This window comes from Pristiophorus japonicus, chromosome 4 (genome assembly GCF_044704955.1).
Source record: "Pristiophorus japonicus isolate sPriJap1 chromosome 4, sPriJap1.hap1, whole genome shotgun sequence".
Classification (NCBI taxonomy): domain Eukaryota; kingdom Metazoa; phylum Chordata; class Chondrichthyes; family Pristiophoridae; genus Pristiophorus; species Pristiophorus japonicus.
The window spans coordinates 24,695,270-24,718,765 of NC_091980.1; the positions used below are offsets into that span (position 1 = coordinate 24,695,270).

A 23,496-nucleotide genomic window follows, 5' to 3' on the forward strand; every position below is an offset into this window, starting at 1 on the left:
TGATTTAATTGAAGGAATTGAGTATAAAATCTCCAAGTTTGCAGATGACAATAAACTGGGTGGCAGTGTGAACTGTGAGGAGGACGCTAAAAGGCTGCAGGGTGACTTGGACAGGTTAGGTGATGTGGAAACATGCATGGCAAATGCAGTATAATGTGGATAAATGTGAGGTTATCCACATTGGGGGCAAAAACACGAAGGCAGAATATTTTCTGAATGGTGGCAGATTAGGCAAAGGGGAGGTGCAACGAGACCTGGATGTCATGGTTCATCAGTCATTGAAAGTTGGCATGCAGGTACAGCAGGCGGTGAAAAAGGCAAATGGTATGTTGGCCTTCATAGCTATGGGATTTGAGTGTAGGAGCAGGGAGCTGAAAGGATGCAAAATTCACAAGAACCCCCACCAGTGTTTGGGCTCATTCGAAAGGAAATTTAAATTGGGATTATCTACTGAAAAGTTTGAAATCCTAAAGTGTTTATGGAAGAAACTATGAACTTTAATTGAATTTTGGATTTTAAAAGACAAATTCAAGGCTGTGGGCAGGCTCAAAGAACGAACAGGAGACAACTTGATTATTGGAATTGTCTGAGTGTTGGGACAAATTAACTTGTCTGGAGAAATGGGTATTCGAGAATCATTCTCCACAAGAGAAATTAACATTACAAAATAAGAGATAGCCAACCATCAATCTGAATCTCGAAAACCATTTCAGTATATATATCACAAAGAGGCACAATCCAGCCTGTATGCAGAGAAAACTAAGCACAAAAGAACATTGCGATTAGCAAGCTAATATTTCCATCAGCCCACATCAACATCAACCCACCCAAAACATATTAACTTTTAATGAGCCCGCCAAAAATATTACAAAGAAGATTCAAGCCCACCAAATTTAAACAAATAATTCTGAACTGATTTGGCGCCAAGATTAGAACCACTCAAACCGTATAACTGGCCCCCATGTTTAGCAGAAGGTATGACACACTTTGCCATACAACCGAGACCAAGCTGATGTCATCAAGACAAGGAGAGAAACCAACATGACAGTTGTAAACTAACTTCTCCAGCCTCAAAGTCCTGAAGTCCTGAGGAAGGAAGAACATCACCATCGTGGCAGCCACCGACCACAACCAACGTGGTACCAACGGAAAACCAACGCAATTGACCAAACTCGAAATAAAACTCCAATGGAAAAAAAAACGAAGAATCAAAAGTTTTCACTCTACAATCGAATCCTGACCTACCAACGGGTAAAACATTTCCTAAATTACTGTAGAAACCTATTTTTAGCCAAAGGAAATGGGTACTTACCTCACAGATCCAAAATACGTCTTACTGCATCAGCGGACTCAACCCAACTGAAGATTGCGAGGCAAGAAGTCTTCTCCGACTTTCGGGGTATGGCAAGCAGACCCTACCGCATCCAGGGAACCCCAAAACCGTGATCTACCGCTAAATGTCAAAACGGATTAGTAAGCATAGTCCCTGCCTGCCCTGGAGTCCAACCTAGCTAGAATTAGGTATTGGGAGGTGGGAGGTGTAATTCTACTGTAACCCCCTTTGAATGTAATGTGTTGTTCTCTATTAGTCATTCTAAGCTATTTAAAACCCTCTGAGTGTGTAAGGTATTTTTCTTTAATACGTTTAAATAAGTTTGACATTGTACTTTATTATTCGAGTAATTCTAAGTTTATAATTTCTTGACTGTAATAAAATCAAAGTTCTTTTGCATCAAACGAGTGTCCTTTGCACTTTGTCACACCCCCAAATAAATCCAGAGTCTAGAACCCATGGGAGTGGGAGCGATTCGAACCGCTCAAGTTGGTCAGAAGGGAACCTGACCCCCTCATAGAGACCAGCCCTTACAAAATGGCGACCGTGGCAGGACTCTGGCACAAGGGGTGTGATGCGGAGAGTGCTGATTTGGGGCAAAGAACTAAGATGGAAGTGAAGATTTCCTCCGATGTGTATAAGAAAGTGAATGTCACTAAAGAATGGGTGCTTAGTCTATTGCACGCTGAGCGTCCAGCTGACGCTGCAGCCCAGTGGACAGGAAGCAATGATCACAAAGAAGTGGCAGAGAAGGCAATTTGGTTGGTCTGTCTACAGCGACAGGTCCAACTCCCAGTCAGAATGAATGAAACGTTACCAGCAGAGTTATGGGAATGCGCAGAGAACTACCAGGAAAGGGTTATGTCAGAAGAAAGATTATCGGGAGAACTCCGTAAGCTAAAACAGGAAAGGACCCAGTTAATGGAAAGGTTTAAAAACAGTCGGGACTATTTTCAATGTCAGGTTACCGAGGCCAAAAGTAATGAAAAGACACTGAGGGAGGAAAGCACTTGCCTCACCCTAAAAGTAAAAGAGCTCCAGGAAAGATTGAAAGATGTGCAAGCAGCGTATCAAGTATCCAGCACTAATGGGTTTGAATCGGGAGACCACAGTCCCTGCCAGCAACAAATTAAAAGTTTACATCTTGCTCTGTCCAAGGCAAAAGGCAAGGTATGCCTAATAAGCCTGGATATGCCCCAGGTAAGCCTGGAAGAGAAGGAAGAAACTACCTGGTCACCACATAGAAACATAGAAAATAGGTGCAGGAGTAGGTCATCCGGCTCTTCGAGTCTGCACCACCATTCAATAAGATCATGGCTGATCATTCCTTCAGTACCCTGTTCCTGCTTTCTCTCCATACCCCTTGATCCCTTTAGCCGCAAGGGTCATATCCAACTTCCTCTTGAATATATCCAATGAACTGGCATCAACATCTGTCTGCGGTAGGGAATTCCATCGGTTAACAACTCTCTGAGTGAAGAAGTTCCTCCTCATCTCGGTCGTAAATAGCTTACCCCTTATCCTAAGACTATGTCCCGTGATTCTGGACTTCCCCAACATCGGGAACATTCTTCCTGCATCTAAACTATCCAGTCCCGTCAGAATTTATAAGTTTCTATGAGATCCCCTCTCATCCTTCTAAACTCCAGTAAATACAGGCCCATTCGATCCAATCTCTCCTCATATGTCAGTCCTGCCATCCCAGGAATCAATCTGGTGAACCTCTGCTGCACTCCCTCAATAGCAAGAACGTCCGTCCTCAGATTAGGAGACCAAAACTGAACACAATATTCCAGGTGGGGCCTCACCAAGGCCCTGTGCAACTGCAGTAAGGCTTCCATGCTCCTATACTCAAATCCCCTTGCTATGAAGGCCAACATATCATTTGCCTTCTTCACCGCCTGCTGTACCTGCATGCCAACCTTCAATGACTGATGAATCATGACACCCAGATTTCGCTGCACCTCCCCTTTTCCTAATCTGCCGCCATTCAGATAATATTCTGCCTTCATGTTTTTGCCTCCAAAGTGGATAACCTCACATTTATCCACATTTTACTGCATCTGCCATGTATTTGCCCACTTGCCTAACCTGTCCAAATCACCCTGCACCTTTTAGCGTCCTCCTCACAGCTCACACCGCCACCCAGTTTAGTGTCACCTTCAAACTTGGAGATATTACACTCAATTCCATCATCCAAATCATTAATATATATTGTAAAGAGCTGGGGTCCCAGCACTGAGCCCTGCGGCACTCCACTAATCACTGCCTGCCATTCTGAAAAGGACCCATTAATCCCAACTCTCTGCTTCCTGCCTGCCAACCAGTTCTCTATCCACGTCAGTACATTACCACCAGTAGCATATACTTTGATTTTGCACACCAATCTCTTGTGTGGGACCTTGTCAAAAGCCTTTTGAAAGTCCAAATACACCACATCCACTGATTCTCCCCTGTCCACTCTACTAGTTACATCCTCAAAAAATTCCAGAAGATTTGTCAAGCATGATTTCCCCTTCATAAATCCATGCTGACTTGGGACTTGGACCAATCCTATCACTGCTTTCCAAATGTGCTGCTCTTTCATCCTTAATGATTGATTCTAACATTTTCCCCACTATTGATGTCAGATTAACATGTCTATAATTATCCGTTTTCTCTCTCCCTCCCTTTTTAAAAAGTGGTGTTATATTAGCAACCCTCCAGTCCATAGGAACTGATCCAGAGTCGATAGACTGTTGGAAAATTATCACCAATGCATCCACTATTTCTCGGGCCACTTCCCTAAGTACTCTGGGATGTAGACTCTCTGGCCCTGGGGATTTATCGGCCTTCAATCCCATCAATTTTCCGAACACAATTTCCCTCCTGATAAGGATATCCTTCAGTTCCTCCTTCTTACTAGACCTTCGGTCCCCTAGTATTTTCGGGAGGTTATTCGTGTCTTCCTTGGTGAAGACAGGACCAAAGTATTTGTTCATTTGATCTGCTATTTCCTTGTTCCCCATTATGAATTCACCTGATTCTGACTGCAAGGGACCTACATTAGTCTTCACTAATATTTTTCTCTTCACATATCGAAAGAAGCTTTTGCAGTCATTTTTTATGTTTCCAGCAAGCTTCTTCTCGTATTCTATTTTCCCCCTCTTAATTAAACCCTTTGTCCTCCCCTGCTGTATTCTAAATTTCTCCCAGTCCTCCGGCTTGCTACTTTTTCTGGCTAATTTGTATGCCTCTTCCTTGGATTTAACACTATCCTTAATTTCCCTTGTTAGCCACGGTTGAGCCCCATTTTATTTTTACTCCAGACAGGGATATACAATTCTTGAAGTTCATTCATATGATCTTTAAAGGTTTGCCATTGCCTCTCCACCATCAACCCTTTAAGTATCATTTGCCAGTCTAATCTAGCCAATTCGTGCCTTATACCACAAAAGTTACCTTTCCATAAGTTCAGGACCCTTGTTTCTGAATTAACTTTGTCACTCTCCATCTTAATAAATAATTCTACCATATTATGGTCACTCTTCCCCAAGGGGCCTCGCACAACGAGATTGCTAATTAGTCCCTTCTCATTACACATCATCCAGTCTAGGATGGGCAGCTCTCTGGTTGGTTCCTCGACATATTGGTCCAAAAAAACATCCATAATACACTCCAGGAATTCCTCTTCCACCCCATTGGTACCAGTTAGGTTAGCCCAATCAATATGTAGATTAAAGTCTTCCATGGTTACTGCTGTACCTTTACTGCATACATCGCTTATTTCTTGTTTGATGCTGTCCCCAACCTCACGACTACTATTTGGTGGCCTGTACACAACTCCTACTAGCGTTTTCTGCCCTTTGGTACTCCGTAGCTCCACCCATACCGATTCCACATCATCCAAGCTAATGTCCTTCTTTACAATTGCATTAATTTCCTCTTTAACCAGCAACGCCACCCTGCCTCCTTTTCCTTTCTGTCTATCCCTCCGAAATGCTGAATATCCCTGGATGTTGAGTTCCCAGCCTTGGTCACTCTGGAGCCATGTCTCCGTGATGCCAATCATATCATACCTGTTAACTGCTATCTGTGCAGTTAATTTGGCCACCTTATTCCGAATACTCCTTGCATTGAGGCACAGAGCCTTCAGGCTTGTCTTTTTAACACATTTTGACCCTTTAGAATTCTGCTGCAAAGTAGCCCTTTTTGTTTTTTGCCTTGGGTTTCTCTGCCCTCCACTTTTACTATTCTCCTTTCTATCTTTTGCTTCTGTCTCCATTTTATTCCCGTCTGTCTTCCTGCATAGGTTCCCATCCCCCTGCCATATTAGTTTAACTCCTCCAAAACAGCACTAGCAAACACTCACCCGAGGACATCGGTTCCGGTCCTGCCCAGGTGCAGACTGTCCGGTTTGTACTGGTCCCACCTCCCCCAGTACTGGTTCCAATGTCCCAAGAATTTGAATCCCTCCCTTCTGCACCACTGCTCAAGCCACGTATTCATCTGAGCTATCCTGCGATTCCTATTCTGACTAGCACGTGGCACTGGTAGCAATCCTGAGATAACTACTTTTGAGGTCCTACTTTTTAATTTAACTCCTAGCTCCTTAAGTTCATCTCTTGGGACCTCATCCCATTTTTTATATCGTTGGTACCTATATGCACCACGACAACTGGCTGTTCACCCTCCCTTTTCAGAATGTCCTGCACCCGCTCCGAGACATCCTTGACCCTTGCACCAGGGAGGCAACATACCATCCTGGAGTCTCGGTTGCGGCCGCAGAAACGCCTATCTATTCCGCTTACAATCGAATCCCCTATCACTATTGCTCTCCCACTCTTTTTTCTACCCTCCTGTGCAGCAGAGCCTGCCACGGTGCCATGAACTTGGCTGCTGCTGCCCTCCCCTGATGAGTCATCCCACCCAACAGTACCCAAAGCGGTGTATCTGTTTTGCAGGGAGATGCCCGCAGGGGACCCCAGCACTACCTTCCTTGCACTGCTCTTTCTGTTGATCTTCCATTCCCTATCTGGCTGTTATCCCTTTACCTGCGGTAAGACCAACACACTAAATGTGCTACTCACATCATTCTCATCATCATGTATGCTCCAGAGTGAATCCACCCTCAGCTCCAGTTCCGCAACGCGATTCGTCGGGAGCTGGAGGCGGATACACTTCCCGCACACGTAGTCGTCAGGGACACCGGCGAAATCCCTGATTTCCCACATGGTACAGGAGGAGCATAACACGTGTCCGAGCTCTCCTGCCATGACTTAACCCTTAGATTAACTTAACTTGGCAACAACAATGCTAAATGTTACTTTCTGATAAAAAAAAGAAAAAGAAAAACTACTTACCCATCCCAGCCAATCACTTACCCCCTTGGCTGTGACGTCACCTTTTGATTTCTTGCTCCTTCTTTTTGCCTTCTCCCTGCAGCTGCACAATCACGCCTCCTCGAAATTGGGCCTTAAGTAGGCCGCCTCGATCTCCCCGCTCTGCCTCTTGCCGACTCCCGAGCCTCCACGAAGTTGGGCCTTAAGTAGGCCACCTCCATCGTCCTGCTCTGCCTCTCGCTACCTGTGGCACCAGTGGCTACACTGGTTCAGCAGCAGGAGGGGAAAATCAGTTGTGGGGCGGACAGGAATAGTGAACCTCCACCACCTGTGGCACCGAGTTTCAGCTCAGCTTGGCCACAGGGAGGAGAGGAAAGCGAGCTTGAACAGGGAGAGCCAGAACCAGGGCCAATGTGCCTGCTCCGGCATCAGAAGTTTGACCTACCCACCCTTGCCGGGGGTCCGGGGGTCCGGGGCCCCAGGAAAGTCAGTTTGTGGTCCCCCACACTCCCCACCAGCTTATGGCTATGATAAGCCACGTGGGAAAGCTAATTCCAAAGGAAGATCCCTCGGTTCACTTTGTGGAGGTGGAACAGGCAGGGGATATTAAGGATGTGATGATGCAGAAATGGCAAAGCTGCTTCTCCTACCCCTAGACAGCAAACTGTACCAGTCCCTCTCTACTGAGAGAAAAAGAGGACGGAAAACACTTGCTGACGTCCAGAAAGACATTATGGAAGCTGTGGACTGCAATGACGGAAGTCCCTTCTCCAGAGTGGAGAAAATAGTGCAGCTCACAGGGGAAACCCCACAGGCTTTCACAGACCGACTGTGGCCTGTGTACCAAAGTGCCTGTAGTGGGGACATAGACAGGGATAACTTAATCCCGGATGAGTTAGCACACTGGCTCCGAAGCCTAGTAGCTAACAGTTTATCCCGAATAAGAACCAAGGCTGAAGCCTGGTTCGACCCAAGAGATCCCCAAGCCACCGAACAGGAATTGCTTAGGCAACTGACCCTGGCTTCCAGAAACAGCAGAAAGACAGAAGAGCACTCACAAAAGGGGTTCACGAAATCCGACCGAGCCAAGATAAGAGGGAATGGTGCCACGAGGGGGGTAACCCCTCCGATACAAAACATACCTGCTTCGGGTGCTGAAAAATTGGGTACTGGAGAAAGGATTGTAGAAATCCATGGAAAATTAGCGCAGGAAAGAATTTTCCAGCCTTTGCCCAAAAGACCGAGACAGATAAGCCAGTCCCTCCCCACTCATTCGATACCTTTCTAACCAAACTCCGAGCCATGTTAGATGGCCCTGGGAAGGTAGCCACCGCCACCGGTACCGAGATCCCATCTGCCCCGTCCCAACCAAAACCGTGACTAGGACAGGCACAGCCTGTCCACCTGTGTGCCCTCGAGTATGATGCGTGGGGGAGATCGACCATATAGATGGAGGTGGAAAAGGAACTTACCTGCTGGACACCGGTGCTTGAAGCACCCTTGTGTATGCAGCTAACCCTGTCGCCTCACCTCTGTCTAGCGGGGTCCCCTACAGCTTGGTGGGTTTCACAGGCACCGAACAGACTGGCTCATTCTTCATTCCGCTCTCCATTCATTTAGGTACACTCCACACTAAGTGGTCTTGTATCCTGATAAAATGGGAACAGGAAGGGAGAGGGTTCCTGGGGGCTGACTTCATCCTAGGCCATGGGATCCTGGTGGATTTAAGAAACCACTGTCTCTCGGTCAATCTGTATGGGACAGGAGAGTGAGGTGATGGTTATCCAGGGAAAACAGGGAAAAAGGGACGGTGTGCACCATGAAACCAAAGGAGGATGATGACCTTGAATCACTGGTCAGTAACACCCCGATAGAATACCTAGAATATGTGAGGAAAAACCTTGCAGCTTTTGCCACTCACAAACACAACTGTGGCAGAATAAACGGGTTCGAGGTTAGTATAGATGGGGACCCCATGACCCAACCACAGAAACAGTACAAATTCCCCAGGGAGGCGGAGGCAGACATGGAAACAGCCTTGCGTTCGCTGGTTAAACAGGGGGTATTGAGACCAATAGCTACCCATGTGAACTCTCCATTTTGGTCGGTTAAGAAACCGGACAACTCCTGGAGAGCCATGGTGGTCTATCGAGTACTCAACCGTAACATCCCCGCCTGTGCACCCACCGTTGCTGCTGTCGCCGACCTCATTGGAAGTATCCCAGCCTCCGTGACCACCTTCACGGTGCTGGATATTTCCAACGGGTTCTGGTCCATACCTTTAAGAATAGAAGATCAGTACAAGTTTGCTTTTACCTTTAAAAAGCAACAATACTCTAGGAACTGTCCCCCTCAGGGCTTCCACAACAGCCCCAGTATTTTCCATCAGTGTATGGCCAACTGTTTAAAGAAACTCAGCAGACCCCAGCAGCTTGTACCTGCTCCTGTTCACCGATGGGGGGAGGAGCATGGCCCACTGTTGGCTGAGCTGCTGGAGCTGCTGAAAGAAGAAGGATTAAAAGTAAACCCCAAGAAGGCACAGATCGGCCTGAAGGAAGTAAAATTCCTGGGACTGGCTGTGCACGCTGGGAAAGAGCCATTGACAAAGCTAGAAGGGAAGCCGTGCAGAAGTTACCCGTCCCCAACACAGTAACAGGAGTAAGATCTTTTCTAGGGCTAACCGCGTACAGCAGAAATTTTGTTGAGGAATATGCAGCCACCGCAGTCCCTCTGCTCCGACTCCTACACAAGGGAGTGGAGTGGAAATGGGACAAAGGTTGAAAGGCAGCATTTATCCAACTCAAGAAAGACCTGCAGACCGCGCCAGCTCTCGGGGCCATCGATGGGGGTAAAGAGTTTTTCCTGGAGGTAGCAGCCAGTGTGGACAGCCTCAGTTCAGTACTGCTCCAAGAGCGGCACGGCCGGCTGAGACCAGTGGTCTACTCCTCCAGGATACTCACAGAGGTGGAGAAGGGATACTCCAACTCCTCGCCACTCACTGGGCTGTGAAAAGATCACTGATCTTCAGAGGGGGGGGTTCCGCTATCACATTCCTTACCCACCATACGCCCACCCAAATGCTCTCAGACAGAAGAATTAAGGACGGGACAGTGAGCAGTGCCGCATCGCTCGCTGGACCCTGCTCCTCTCCCAAATGAACCGAAGGGTAAAGGGTCTCTGCGAGCCAAGACTAACAGCCAAAATGATTTATCCAGGGACAGCCCACCAGTGTTTCATAGAAGGGAAATTGACATTGACTTTTGGGCTGGGTTACACCCCACAGGCCAAGAGATCTATGTGGATGGTTCCAGCATCTGTGGGTGAACGACTCACAGGCTGCGGAGTTTATGACCCCGAGACAGGCATTGTCCTGGCGATTAAACTCCCCAATTCTATGAGCGCCCAGCATGCTGAACTGTCTGCAGTGGTGTAAGTAGTCACTCACCCTGAAGAATTCCCTACCCGACACACGATTTTCTCAGACAGTATGTTCACATGCAATTCGTATACGGAGTACATGGCTATCTGGTCCCGCCGCAGATACACATCGGCAGACGGGATACCCCTGGCGATTAAGCACCTACTGGAAAAGATCATGAAAGCCGTAAGGGAGGAAGGGAATATCTACATACATAAGGTGAAGGCACATTCTACCACTGAACCCCGTAGCGAGAGAAACCACCAGGCTGACATGTTGGACAAGTAGGGGGCCCGCACGGGCAAGCTCTGAGATCCGTACAACCCAGGACCCATCGCAGCAGTCAGGGGCAGGGTGGGGATGGCAGAGAAGGCAGGGATAGCTTTGCCCCTGGACCTAAAAACGGTTCAGACCCAAGACCCCATCCTCAAAACTGTCCTGGACACGCTAGCTAAAGGGGAAAGGGTAGATGGCCCGTACAGCACTGCAGCAATTGCCATTAAAGAAGGCATGCTGTTCAGGGGGGAGCAATGGGTAGTACCGCAACAACACCGGAGAGAATTCCTCCAGCTGGCCCACGAGGGTCCATGAGCAGGACACCCCGGACCTGAGACCACTTGGCAATGAGTGGAACAGGCAGGGCGGTGGCCAGGACTCAGGGAAGACATCCGCGAGTTCTGTGCTAGCTGTCTGGTGTGCGCGGCCAACAACCCCAATCCCCAGAAAAGAAAGGTGTCGATGGGACATATCAGGAGGTTAGAGGGACCCTGGCAGTCGATCCTGATCGATTACATCGGGCCCCTACCCACTGCCCAAGGAGGTTACAAGTACTGCCTAGTATTGGTGGATGTGTTCACCAAATGGGTGGAAGCCTTCCCATGCCGAACAGCCACGGCCCTGGGAACAGCCAGGATCCTGGTCAGAGAAGTGTTCTCTCGATGGGGACTACCACAATATATGGAGTCCGAGCAAGGGAGTCACTTCACCAGGCAAATGATGCAGGAGACCCTTAAGATGCTCAGCATCAAAGGAAAGTGGCATGTCGCCCACAACCCGCAGTCATCCGGGCCTGTGGAACGTTTAAACCGCACTCTTAAAGACAGGCTGCGCAAAGAAACAGGCGACTCACCCAAAGGGTGGGTAGAGGTCCTACCACTGGTCCTCATGGGGATCCGGGCCAGCCGTCAAAGAGCACGAGGTACTCCCCGTACGAGCTCATGACCGGCAGAGTCATGCGAAACCCCACCCATGTATTAGCCCCAGTACTCAAGGAAGGTCAGCTTAGGGAAGCGAACCGGGACAGCTTTGTCGGGAATTTGTTTGAACACGTTAAACGGATTCACTGGCAGGCAGCTAACAACATGGGAAAACAGCATCGGAGCAACCGACTGCTGCTAGAGCCCCGCAAACACCACGAATGGGAGATAGGGGACCAGGTCATAGTAAGGAACTATGCTAGAGTAGGGGTCTTTGAGGCACTGTACATGAGACTGTACCACATTGTCGACAAGGCAAGCCCCATGGTCTATGCCATAAAATTTCAACCCAGGGGCAGCAGCTAAACGTAAGGGAGAGCCAAAAACTGTAAACCGTACTAAAAACAGGGACCCCCAGCCAACAACCCCTGACTGTGGAAATCCCACAGGGGACGTGGCAGACCCACAGACTGCACCTAGAGGAGCGGTGGTCTGTGTTACTGGAGGAGCTGTCCCCCCAATCATTTGGGACTCGGACGCATCCCCAGAGCCTTAAGAAGGACTTTCCACACACCACGGCCAAAGACACCGTGGTCACCAGCGCTCCAATTTGAATGGTTCAGGCCCGGGAAAGGGACCAGCCACAAAAGGGCACCTAAGTCAGAGACCAGCCCGTGAGCAGGGATACCCAGCTCGGGCAACGTGGGACCCCCAGAAGAGATAACAGTGGACCAGCCACCAAGTGAGAGTCCCCAGCCCGTCGCTCTCGACCAGGCAGAACAATCCCCAGGGGAAAAGTCGAACCAGGCAGCCACCGGCAAAGGAGCGGTGTGCTGTAGCACCAGAGGGGACGTTCCCCCCCGATAGTGTGGGGCTCAAACCCACGTCCAGTCAGGACACTCTGGGTCTGGCGGTGCAGGCCGACCTATTACCGACCTCGCTGGACACCCAGCGGAAGAAGAAGAAAGAAAGAAGGCAGGAATTAACCTGGCCACCTGGAGACGGGTGGCAGATGTACATATATAGTACCATATGAATTTAAGAATGTTTAGTGAATAATTTAGAGTAGTGTAAGATATGTGTAATGATAAGTATATATGTATTAGCAACTGAGGTAAGGAAAAAAATCTACCTGTGCAGATATTGAAAGAGGCACGGGCCTGGTAATACCCGGGAGTAAGAAGAATCTACCGGTATGGCTATTAAGGAAGCACCGCTAAGAGTAAAACGACTGTGAGATAAAAGTTAGCAGCAGACATCAGTCCTCAAGGAACCGAATAAGACAGCCAGCCAATTAAAGACTATGAACCTAAATTGGAACTCGCAGGCATGGAAGAACTCACCGTGTACGCCCACGAGGGAAGATGGCCAGGGTGGCTGGGATCGAATTCTACCCGCTACTCCAGCCAGTAAGGTTTTACCTACGGGGAGGCCTCAGTTCCATGCCCTCGGATATGGATCATCGCTGCCCGAGTCAGTGTTACAGAGGGAAAACGTTTATGTTTGACTTGCAAGGTACAAATTCCCCTGGGAAGATGGTGGTGGCTCAGAAAACTCAGCAACGACGCATGGGACCAGGAATCGGACTGGAAAAGACTCGGTAATGATACGTACCGCACCATCACGGGGGCACGGGGAGGAGTAAAGTGTGTTGGGACAAATGGTGGGAATCCGAACAAGGAATTTACGTTTTTCATGTGGGGATCAGAGAGTATTTGTCCCGCAGGCATTTCGACCGCCTTCGCCAGACAATGGCAAGATGAAGGGGAAGGGATGGGGTGGGATTCTCGCCTACACGGGTGCGCAGTCCCACACTCCCCACTCCCAATTAACGCCACCGAACTAAGAGCACACATTAAGAAACCCCTGCCCACAACCCCGCCAATACGCACAGTAATAGAAAGGTGTTCCGCAGGCACCAAGTGACCAGGGAACGGATTAGTATTGGTACCGACCAAAAAAGTGTTATACCAGGGGATACATTATGCAGTAGCTTCAGTAATTTTGAACCTTACCGAGGTACACCAAATGCATGGTGGCCGAAGGAAACAGAGCTGCTATACCAGGCCCGACTTAGAGACATTTTCGAGAAATGTTATGTTAGAGTTGAAAATGTAGACAAAGCAGACCTATACACCCTAAACGCTAGGGACACCATGGGCTCGGGGAGACCTAGAAGGGGAATCAAAAACGATGTTTTCACTACCTACAATACAGCATCCTCTAATAAATAGCTTAGATGACATCGAACTACAAACACAGATAAACGGTTTAAAGAACCAATTGAGAAAAATCCTGAAACAAGAGAATACAGTAGTAGGTTCAGAACTACACGAGGACCAGGCTATGACTGTCCATTTAAAAGAAATAGTGGCCGAGCTGGAAAAACATGCACAGACAGTGAATGCACTCATACGGCAGGATAGAAACACTTCGGGCCAGGCTGCACAGAATGAGGTGTGCGTACTATATGGGGCATGTTTGTTGGGCGAGGGCCGCAACAATCTGGAGGATTTAAAACAAGGTGTAGTCTCACAAAAACACTTCTATACTCTGTCGCAAAAAACCATTGAGATAGGGAAAAGATTCTCGAGATCACAATTCCGCCTTGGTGGTACCTCTTCAGAAATATCGAAGTCCCAGTTTGGATCCGAATCGCTTCCCTCACTTTAGCTATTTGTCAACTCGCGATTATTCTTTACTTATGGTGTCTCACTTGCCGAGTAAAACGCAGAGGCCGTCATGTCAGGCACCAAAGGGTGCTGTACGCTCCTTGGCCGAACTTGGGAATCGCGCAGGGAGGGGTGACACCATACTACCATGTTTAATTTGTGTTTGATTTTACCTGTTGTAAACCGCAGAATATCGAGTGTTGTAAGAGGGTTACTAAATCTGTAATTGCCTATGTACTTCTATTATTACTTAACTTAAAAGGATGTCTGACTATGGACCTTTATGTTACCTGAGAATGTGTTTGACTATGTGCTTTTATTTTTACTTTATTTAAAGTTGTGTATACCGTTATTTTACCGTGGAAACCGAGTAAAAGAGGGGCATCGTACCCCCTCTATGATGTAACCGAATTATAATGATTGTATTCGCCTGTAGATTGCATTGCATTTCAACGGGGGATGCACATTAATGTTTAGCTAATGTAAATGCAGGGAAGGTTGACTCTTGGGAGCTTACCTTGATTGACACTCAAGAGTGTGGAGTGTCAACAGCGAGGATTGAAAGGATGCAAAATTGACAAGAACCCCCCCAGTGTTTGGGCTCATTCGAAAGGAAATTTAATTTGGGACTATCTAACGAAAAGTTTGAAATCCTAAAGTGTTTATAGAAGAAACTATGAACTTTAATTGAATTTTGGATTTTAAAAGACAAATTCAAGGCTGTGGGTGGGCCCAAAGAACTAACAGGAGACAACTTGATTATTGAATTTGTCAGGGTGTTGGGACTAAGTTAGCTTGTCTGGAGAAATGGGTATTCAAGAATCCTTCTCCACAAGAGACATTAACATTACAAAATAACCCAGAGATAGCTAACCATCAACCAGAAACTGGAAAACCATTTCAGCATAAACATCACAAAGAGGTCCAATCCAGCCTGTATGCAGAAAACTAAGAACAAAAGGACATTGCGATTACCAAACTAATATTTCCATCAGGAAACAATTTTCGAACATCAACCCACCCAAAACATATTAACTTTTAACAAGCCTGCCAAAAATATTACAAAGAAGAGTCAAGCCCACCAAATTTAAACAAAGAATTCTGAACTGATTTGGCGTCAAGATTAGAACCACTCAAACCTTATAACTGGCCCCCTGTTTCAACAGAATGTATGACACACTTTGCCATACAACCAAGACCAAGCTGATGTCATCAAGACAAGGAGAGAAACCAACACGACAGTTGTAAACTAACTTCTCCAGCCTCGAAGTCCTGAAGTCCAGAAGGAAGGAAGAACATCACCATCGCAGCAGCCACCAACCACAACCAACGTGGTACCAACAGAAAACCACCACGATCGACCAAACTCGAAACAATACTCCAATAGAAAAAAACCCGAAGAATCGAAAAGTTACCACTCGACAATCTAATCCTGACCTACTAATGGGTTAAACATTACCTAAAAGACTGTAGAAACCTATTTCTAGCCAAAGGAAACGGGTACTTACCCCACAGATCCAAAACGCGCCTTACCGCATCTGCGGACTCAACCCAACTGAAGATTGCGCAGCAAGAAGTCTTCTCCGATGTTCGGGATATGCAAGCAGACCCTACTGCATCCAGCGAATCCCAAAACCGCGATCTACTGCTAACTGTCAAAAAGGGTTGGTAAGCATAGTCCCTGCCTGCCCTGGAGTCCAACCTAGCTAGAATTATGTATTGGGAGGTGGGAGGTGTAATTCTACTGTAACCCCCTTTGAATGTAATGTGTTGTTCTCTATTCGAGTCAGTATAAGCTATTGTAACCCCCTCTGAGTGTGTAAGGTATTGTTCTTTAATAAGTTTGAATAAGTTTGACATTGTACTTTCTTATTAGAGTAATTATAAGTTTGAAATTTCTTGACTGTAACAAAATCAAAGTTATTTTGCATCAAACCAGTGTCCTTTGCACTTTGTCACATCCCCCAAATAAATCCAGAGTCTCGAACCCAAGGGAGTGGGAGCAATTCGAACCACTCAAGTTGGTCAGAAGGGAACCTGACCCCCTCATAGAGACCACCCCCTTACAGAGGTCTTACTGCAGTTGTACAGGGCCTTAGTGAGGCCTCACCTGGAATATTGTGTTCAGTTTTGGTCTCCTAATCTGAGGAAGGAAGTTCTTGCTATTGAGGGAGTGCAGCGCAGGGTCACCAGACTGATTCCCGGGATGGCAGGACTGACATATGAGGAGAGACTGGATCGACTGGGCCTGTATTCATTGGAGTTTAGAAGGATGAGAGGGGATCTCATAGAAACATATAAAATTCTGATGGGACTGTACAGGTTAGATGCAGGAAGAATGTTCCTGATGTTGGGGAAGTCTGGAACCAGGGGAAATAATCTCAGGATAAGTGCGTAAGCTATTTAGGACTGAGATGAAGAGAAACTTCTTCAATCAGAGAGTTGTTAACCTGTGGAATTCCCTACCACAGAGAGTTGTTGAGGCCAGTTCATTTGATATATTCGAGAGGGAGTTAGATATGGCCCTTATGGCTAAAGGGATCAAGGTGTATGGAGAGAAAGCAGGAAAGGGGTACTGAGGTGAATATTCAGCCTTGATCTTATTGAATGATGGTGCAGACTCGAAGGGCCGAATGGCGTACTCCCGCACCTATTTTCTATGTTTCTATGTTTCTAAATTACATTAACTCCAAAAAACACTCTTCGCCCCTACAAAATGGAGCTAAATGGTGGTGAATTTTGGGCCCTAGATACCTATCGAAAAGGAAAAACTAGACTGTTTAAAAAGTCTGTTCGTTGTTTCCAACAATATTTTTCCTTTCACTTCCTTATCTACATGCTGCTCCTCGGTGACATCATGCACAAATGTATGTTGAGGACATCCAGCTCTCCCTCTCCACTACATCCATCAAACCCATCATTACCAGTGCTGGGAGAGCCTTCAGACACTGTCTGAAAATACCACAGAATCGCTCCACCTTTTCATTTCTCCGTGCTGCTTTAAAAACCTTCTTCAACCCCATTTTTTGATTATTCAGTTGACCTACTCACACATCATTGCTTGTTCTAACCCTCTGAAATCTGTGCTTTCCTCCAATTCTGGCCTCTTGTGTATAGCTGATTTCCATCGTTCTAACACTGGCGACCATGCCTTTAGCTGCCTCGGCCTTAAACTCTGGAATTTGCGATACAGTATCTTACTCTGGTGTGTGTGTGCTGTGTCACTTCTGAGTCATAACTAACAACTTACTGAGAAAAATCAGATCGGATTGGGAAGTTTCAATCTGATTTTAAAATGTTTGTTCTCTTTTCTTGCAGGAAGCCGGAATTATATTTATTTTTTCCATCAGGTAGGTAACTTTGTATTGAAAGGGCCAGACAATCCTGGAAATGGCTCCATTGTCTGGGAGTGGAGACCACACTCAATGCAACAAACCACAAAGCAATTGGGAACTTTTCACAGAGAAGGTCAGCAGTGGGCCGTACAATGGAGCGCTGAGTACAATAATATACCAGGCATTTCTCAGAGGATCCGTGAGGACTGCGGTACCCTTAATCTGAGAATCAGAAACCCCACTTTTGAACTTGCGGGATTGTTCACCTGGACTCAGACACAGCCCAGTAAGCAAATCCTGAAACAGTATGAAGTATTTGGGATCAAAGGTAAGTAGGACCAGGACTGGAAAGGATTGAATAATATGATTATTTGTGAGTAATTCTAGAAATATTCCGAACCTAATGTTGCGATGATGTCATGATCCTCCAGTTCTATCACACAGCCCAGAACAGCCATGTGGGTAAAAATCCTCTGTGCATTGGAAATAGTGGATGCACTAAGGGCGAGTCATTTTGATTGTTAGCATTAACATTTGTTCGTAAAGTTGTCATCCATCCTTCTAAAATTCCTGTGACAACGGCCATGCAGGAGGATGGAGCTGGTGCCGATGGTATGGAATTCGTGGCGATGGCTGAAGACGATGGCTTCGATTTTCCAAATAATTAACTGGATGAAATTATTGCTCATCCAAGACTAGATGTTAGATGATCGATCTGACAGCACAGAGGCGGTGGAGGTTTTGAGAGAGGTGGTGGAGTGGTAGAGCTGAGTGTCCTGAATACACACGTGGTATCTGACCCAATGGCTGGAATTTTCAGTGGGGTCAGTGAGCGCGATCGATGGCGGGTCAGGTGGTAAAGTGAAACCACCGCCACGCGCCTTTCCCAATGTCGCTTTGTCAGCGCTGAGCAGACCCGACACACAGCGGCGGGGGATAGAATTCAGGCTTGTTTAGAAATCATTAAGAATACATTTGAGCTCATCTTTTGATTTTAATTGCTCGCCCATGGGGTCCTTGCTGCTCGAGGATCACGTCAATTAAGCTGAGGCAGGAGATGAATGGCCATTGAAACAGCTGATTACCTGACAGCTTTAAATGTGTAATAAAAGCTCCCACCTCACAGCTGTTCATTTTGCAAGCTCAGAAGCTGGTTGCTTATTGCAGTTGGATGATAGGTGGAGCTTTATGCAGCTTGCAAATGTTTGTAGCAAACTCTCTACCCAGTGTCACCTCATTGGAACAACCTCTCTCACTATTAACAGATTGCTTCTATCATCTGAACTTCACCTGCCATCTATTCCATCAGCATGGGTGCACTTTATACTCTCTCACCTTGGTCCTCAGAATCCCACCACTATCATCCCCAACACCAGCAGCACCAGTGTCATCAGCAGCACCAATAACAACACCAATCAACAGCAATCAACTGATGTTGCACAGGACACAGAGCATCAGAACCGAGCCACATTGCTGCTTGGGACACCAGGGATAGCCTCACCATGGCCAGATTTACTTCACTTGACACTGTGCACCCTGGCTGCCACATGATGTGCCAGGTTTGTACCACCCCACACCAACACCGTAAAGCGTCCCTACAATGCCCAAGCCATTCCTTTCACATTCATCAGCATTGCACAGGGTACTGTTATGTCTCACCAGTCTCTGCAACTCATTAAGCCACTTCCAAAGTTGCACACAGATCTGGAAAAGAATGCAAGGTGTTGAAATAAAGGTGTCAATCTTTGACACCACATTAACATAAACTTTACGTGAACATTGCATAAAACACCCAAGTGCTTCCCTTCTGTGTTGTTAATTGACCTTACCCACTAGGACGTGTATGAATGTGAAATGTGGCTAGTGAGATGGCGTTGTGATAATATGATAGAAGATTGCTGGAGGTGCAAGGTAAGTTGGTGTGGGTAAAGATGTGCAGGTGAGGGTAGGGAAGGCAGAGTGATGGGGATGTGATGAGAGGCATACCGGGATGACGCCAAGTGTGGTTTTGAAATAGCGTTTCATGATCTACTAAGATCATTGAAATGTCTGCGGCTTTGAAATAGCGTTTCATGATCTACTAAGATCATTGAAATGTCTGCGGCAAGGCACCATAATCTTCCTGACCATATTCCTGCTTGTGACCTCCTCTGCAATGTGCAGCTAGGCTGCGTTGATCTTCTGGGGAGGTGTCTTCCACACATGGGAAGGGAAAAGGACCTCCCTGTTTGCTATGACTCCCTCCATAAGCATATAAAGGAAGTCATGGGAGAACCTGGGTGCAGCCCTGTGCTTTTGTGCAGTCATTGTCAGTGTATGCAGCACTTCAATGCTGTAGAACACTCACAGCATAACTGTCCAAATAAATATGTACATGGTCCCTTTAAGGAAACGTGTCATCAAATGACACCACGCTTCTCTATTTGGCCTGCAAAACAAGTTGGATGGGCTTAACAAGCCCCATCAAGGGAAATTCTTTTTACAGAGCGGGATGGAGCCAGCAGCGGGGTCGGAACACGCCACCAATGTCGCCTGTCATGGACCCGCCAAGATCAGCAAAATCACGGCCAAAGTCTTTGGTGATGTTGTCAAGGAACGGAATGTTGGTGAGGAAGATGAAGGGATCAAAGGGAACAAGTGAACATTATCTGGGAAATGTAGATAGTCAGCACTAAGCACGGCTGGTTAGCATTTGTCGGAAAGCAGGAGTAGGCCATTGGGCCTTCGAACCTGTTCCACCACTCAACAATAAAATGGCCAATTTTCAACCTCAACTTGATCTTCCCGCACTATCCCCATATACGTAGATTACCTCCATAGTCAAAAATATAGTGATCTCTGTCTTTAATAAATTCAACGACTGAGCATCTTTGGTGTAGAGAATTCCAAAAAGAAAATTTTGAATGCAGTAGTTACAGAAAGCTTATGGAAATCTATATTACACATCATTTATCTGTTTTCAGTTTCACTACAACAGTGACTACACTCCAAAAGTACTTCATTAGCTGTAAAGCACTTTGTGATGTTCAGTGGTCGTGAAAGGTGTATATAAAGGCAAGTCTTTTTTTCTACAGTTGAAACAGATTCACAGAGGCCTGTAATGGGCAGTGACATCACCCTCAGTTGTACCATCTCCAGACTCTCAGATACAGTCAGTCTTCAGTGGAAACCACAAGACTCATCGCAGCAGGACAGGAGGAACAACACTGATGAGATCCATCTGAATAACACAGTCTATCTGATTGTCAGACACGTTGGAGCAGAAAATCAGAATTTGTATACATGGGAAGTGCAGGAAAATGACTCCAATGTTCTCACTGGAAACACAAATGTTGATGTGGATCAGAGTAAGTGCAAAGCTACCTTGCAGTAGGTATTAAATAGTTACTGATATAAAACTGTTACACGCAAAGTACAGCAAGCACAAGCACCACTGTGGGCTTTTACTGCAGAATGTGTTCTTTGGTTTTGCCCTGGAACATGGAAGTAAATAAAAACTGGTGACATTAAGAGCTGATGTAACTAATCAGGTGAACTGATAAGAACATAAGAAATACAAGCAGGAGTATGCCCCCTAGTTCTAGTCTCCCCTATCAGTGGAAACATCCTCTCTGCATCCACCTTGTCAAGCCCCCTCATAATCTTAAATGTTTCAATAAGATCACCTTTCATTCTTCTGAGTTCCAATAAGCAGAGGCCCAACCTACTCAACCTATCTTCATGAGACAACCCCTTCATCTCTGGAATTTAGCTGGTGAACCTTCTCTGAACTGCCTCCAAAACAAGTATATCCTTTCTTAAATATGGAAATCAAAACTCCACAGTATTCCAAGTGTGGCCTCACCAATGCCCTGTATAACTGTAGCAAGACTTCCCTGCTTTTATATTCCATCTCCTTTGCAATAAAGGCTAAGATTCAATTGGCCTTTCTGATCACTTGCTCTACCTGCATACTATCCTTTTGTGTTTCATGCACAAGTACACCCAGGTCCTGCTGTACTGCAGCACTTTGCAATTTTTCTCCATTTAAATAATAACTTTCTCTTTGATTCTTTCTGCCAAAGTGCATAACCTCACACTTTCCAACATTATACTCCATCTGCCAAATTTGTGCCCACTCACTCAGGCTGTCTATGTCCTTTTGCACATTGTCCTTTTGTGTTCTCCTCACACATTGCTTTTCCTCCCATCTTTGTTTCGTCAGCAAACTTGGTTACAGTACACTTGGTTCCTTCTTCCAAGTCATTAATATAGACTGTAAATGGTTGGGGTCCCAGCACTGATCCCTGCGCACCCCACTAATTACTGATTGCCAAGCTGAGAATGCCTTCTGGAAGTCCAAATACACCACATCCACTGGTTCCCCTTTATCCACCCTGTTCGTTACATCCTCAAAGAATTCCAGCAAATTTGTCAAACATGACTTCCCCTTCATAAATCCATGCTGACTCTGCCTGACCAAATTTTGCTTTTCCCAATGTCCTGCTACTGCTTCTTTAATAATGGACTTCAACATTTTTTCAACCACAGATGTTAGGCTAACTGCTTTTATAGTTTCCTGCTTTTTGTCTGCCTCCTTTTTTAAATAGGGGCGTTACAGTTGCAGTTTTCCAATCTGCTGGGACCTCCCCAGAATCCAGGGAATTTTGGTAAATTACAACCAATGCATCCACTATCCCTGCCACTGCTTCTCTTAAGACACTAGGATGCAAGCCATCAGATCCAGGGGAATTTTCCACCTTTAGTCCCATTATCTTACTGAGTACCACCTCCTTAGTCATTGTGATTGTGTTAAGTTCCTCTCCCCCTATAGCCCTTGACTATCCACTGTTGGGATATTTTTAGTGTCCTCTACTGTGAAGACTGATACAAAATATTTGTTCAGAGTTTCTGCCATCTCCATGTTCCCCATCACTAATTCCCTGGTCTCATCCTCTAAGGGACCAACCTTTTCTTTAGCCACTCTCTTCCTTTTTATATACCTTTAGAAACTCTTGCTATTTGTTTTTTATATTTCGTGCTAGTTTACTTTCCTAGTCAATCTTCCCTTTCTTAATCATTTTTTTAGTCATTCTTTGCTGGCTTTTAAAAGCTTCCCAATCTTCTGTCCTCCCACTAGTTTTGGCCACCTTGTATGCCCTTGATTTTAATTCGATACCGTCCTTTATTTCTTTAATTAGCCACGGATGGCTACCTTTTCTTTTACATCCTTTCCTCCTCACTGGAATCTATTTTTCTTGAGATGGATTAATTTTGATTCACATATATGAATCAAAAAAAACAAAATCCATCAATGGAGAAAAGCAAGTACTGTTCTAGTTTATATTAGAATAGTGAAATAAAAACAATTTATATGCACCCAACATAGATGTTATAATTAGGATCTTTCCTGAGGCATTCTCTTGGGTACAGTGGTACTGGTCACTCACAAAACTGCTCTGAGTGTCTTACATTTAAGGATGATCTCACACTACCCAATATCTGACTATCTGTCTGAGGCTGAACCAGACTGTTCGCAACCTTGGTGTCATATTTGTCCCTGAAATGATCTTATGACCACATATCCACGGCATAACTAAAACCGCCTATTTCCACCTCCTAACATTGCCTCTCTCCACCTCTGCCTCAGCTCATCTGCTGCTGAGACGCTCATCCAAGCCTTTGTTATCTCTAGACTTGACTACTTCAACGGTCTCCTGGTGGACATCCCACATTCTAACCGACATAAACTTGAGGTCATCCAAAACTCAGCTGGTCATGTCCTTACTCGCACCAAGTCCCGGTCACCCATTACCCCTGTGCTCACTGACCTACATTGACTTCTGGTTAAACAATGCCTCAATTTCAAAATGTCATCCTTGTTGTCAAATTCCTGCATGGTCTCATCTCTGTAATCTCCTCCACACCCACAACATCCCGAGATATCAGCACTCCTCTAATTCTGCTCTGTTGAGCATCCCTGATTATGATCACTTAACCATCGGTGGCCTAGTTGTCTAGGCCCAACGCTCTGGAACTCCCTGCCAAATCCTCTCCCCGTCTCTACTGCTCTTTCCTCCTTTAAGGTGCTCCTTAAAACCTACCTCTTTGACCAAGCTTTTGGTCATCTGCCGTAATTTCTTCTTATGTGACTCGGTATCAAATTTTTGTCTTACAACACACCTGTGAAGTGCCTTGGGTCATTTTACCACGTTAAAGGTGCTATATAAATACAAGTTGTG

At 46.1% G+C, this 23,496-nt stretch overlaps 1 protein-coding gene across 1 annotated transcript in view; it reads left to right on the forward strand.

Annotated features, from left to right (window-relative positions):
• Window positions 1-23,496, forward strand: part of LOC139262019 (uncharacterized) — a 99,463-nt gene that overhangs the window by 18,417 nt on the left and 57,550 nt on the right. The window contains exons 5-6 of the mRNA XM_070877183.1: window positions 17,259-17,603; window positions 20,350-20,622. Of these exons, the coding sequence (XP_070733284.1) occupies window positions 17,259-17,603; window positions 20,350-20,622 (618 nt within the window). The remainder of the gene's footprint in view (window positions 1-17,258; window positions 17,604-20,349; window positions 20,623-23,496) is intronic.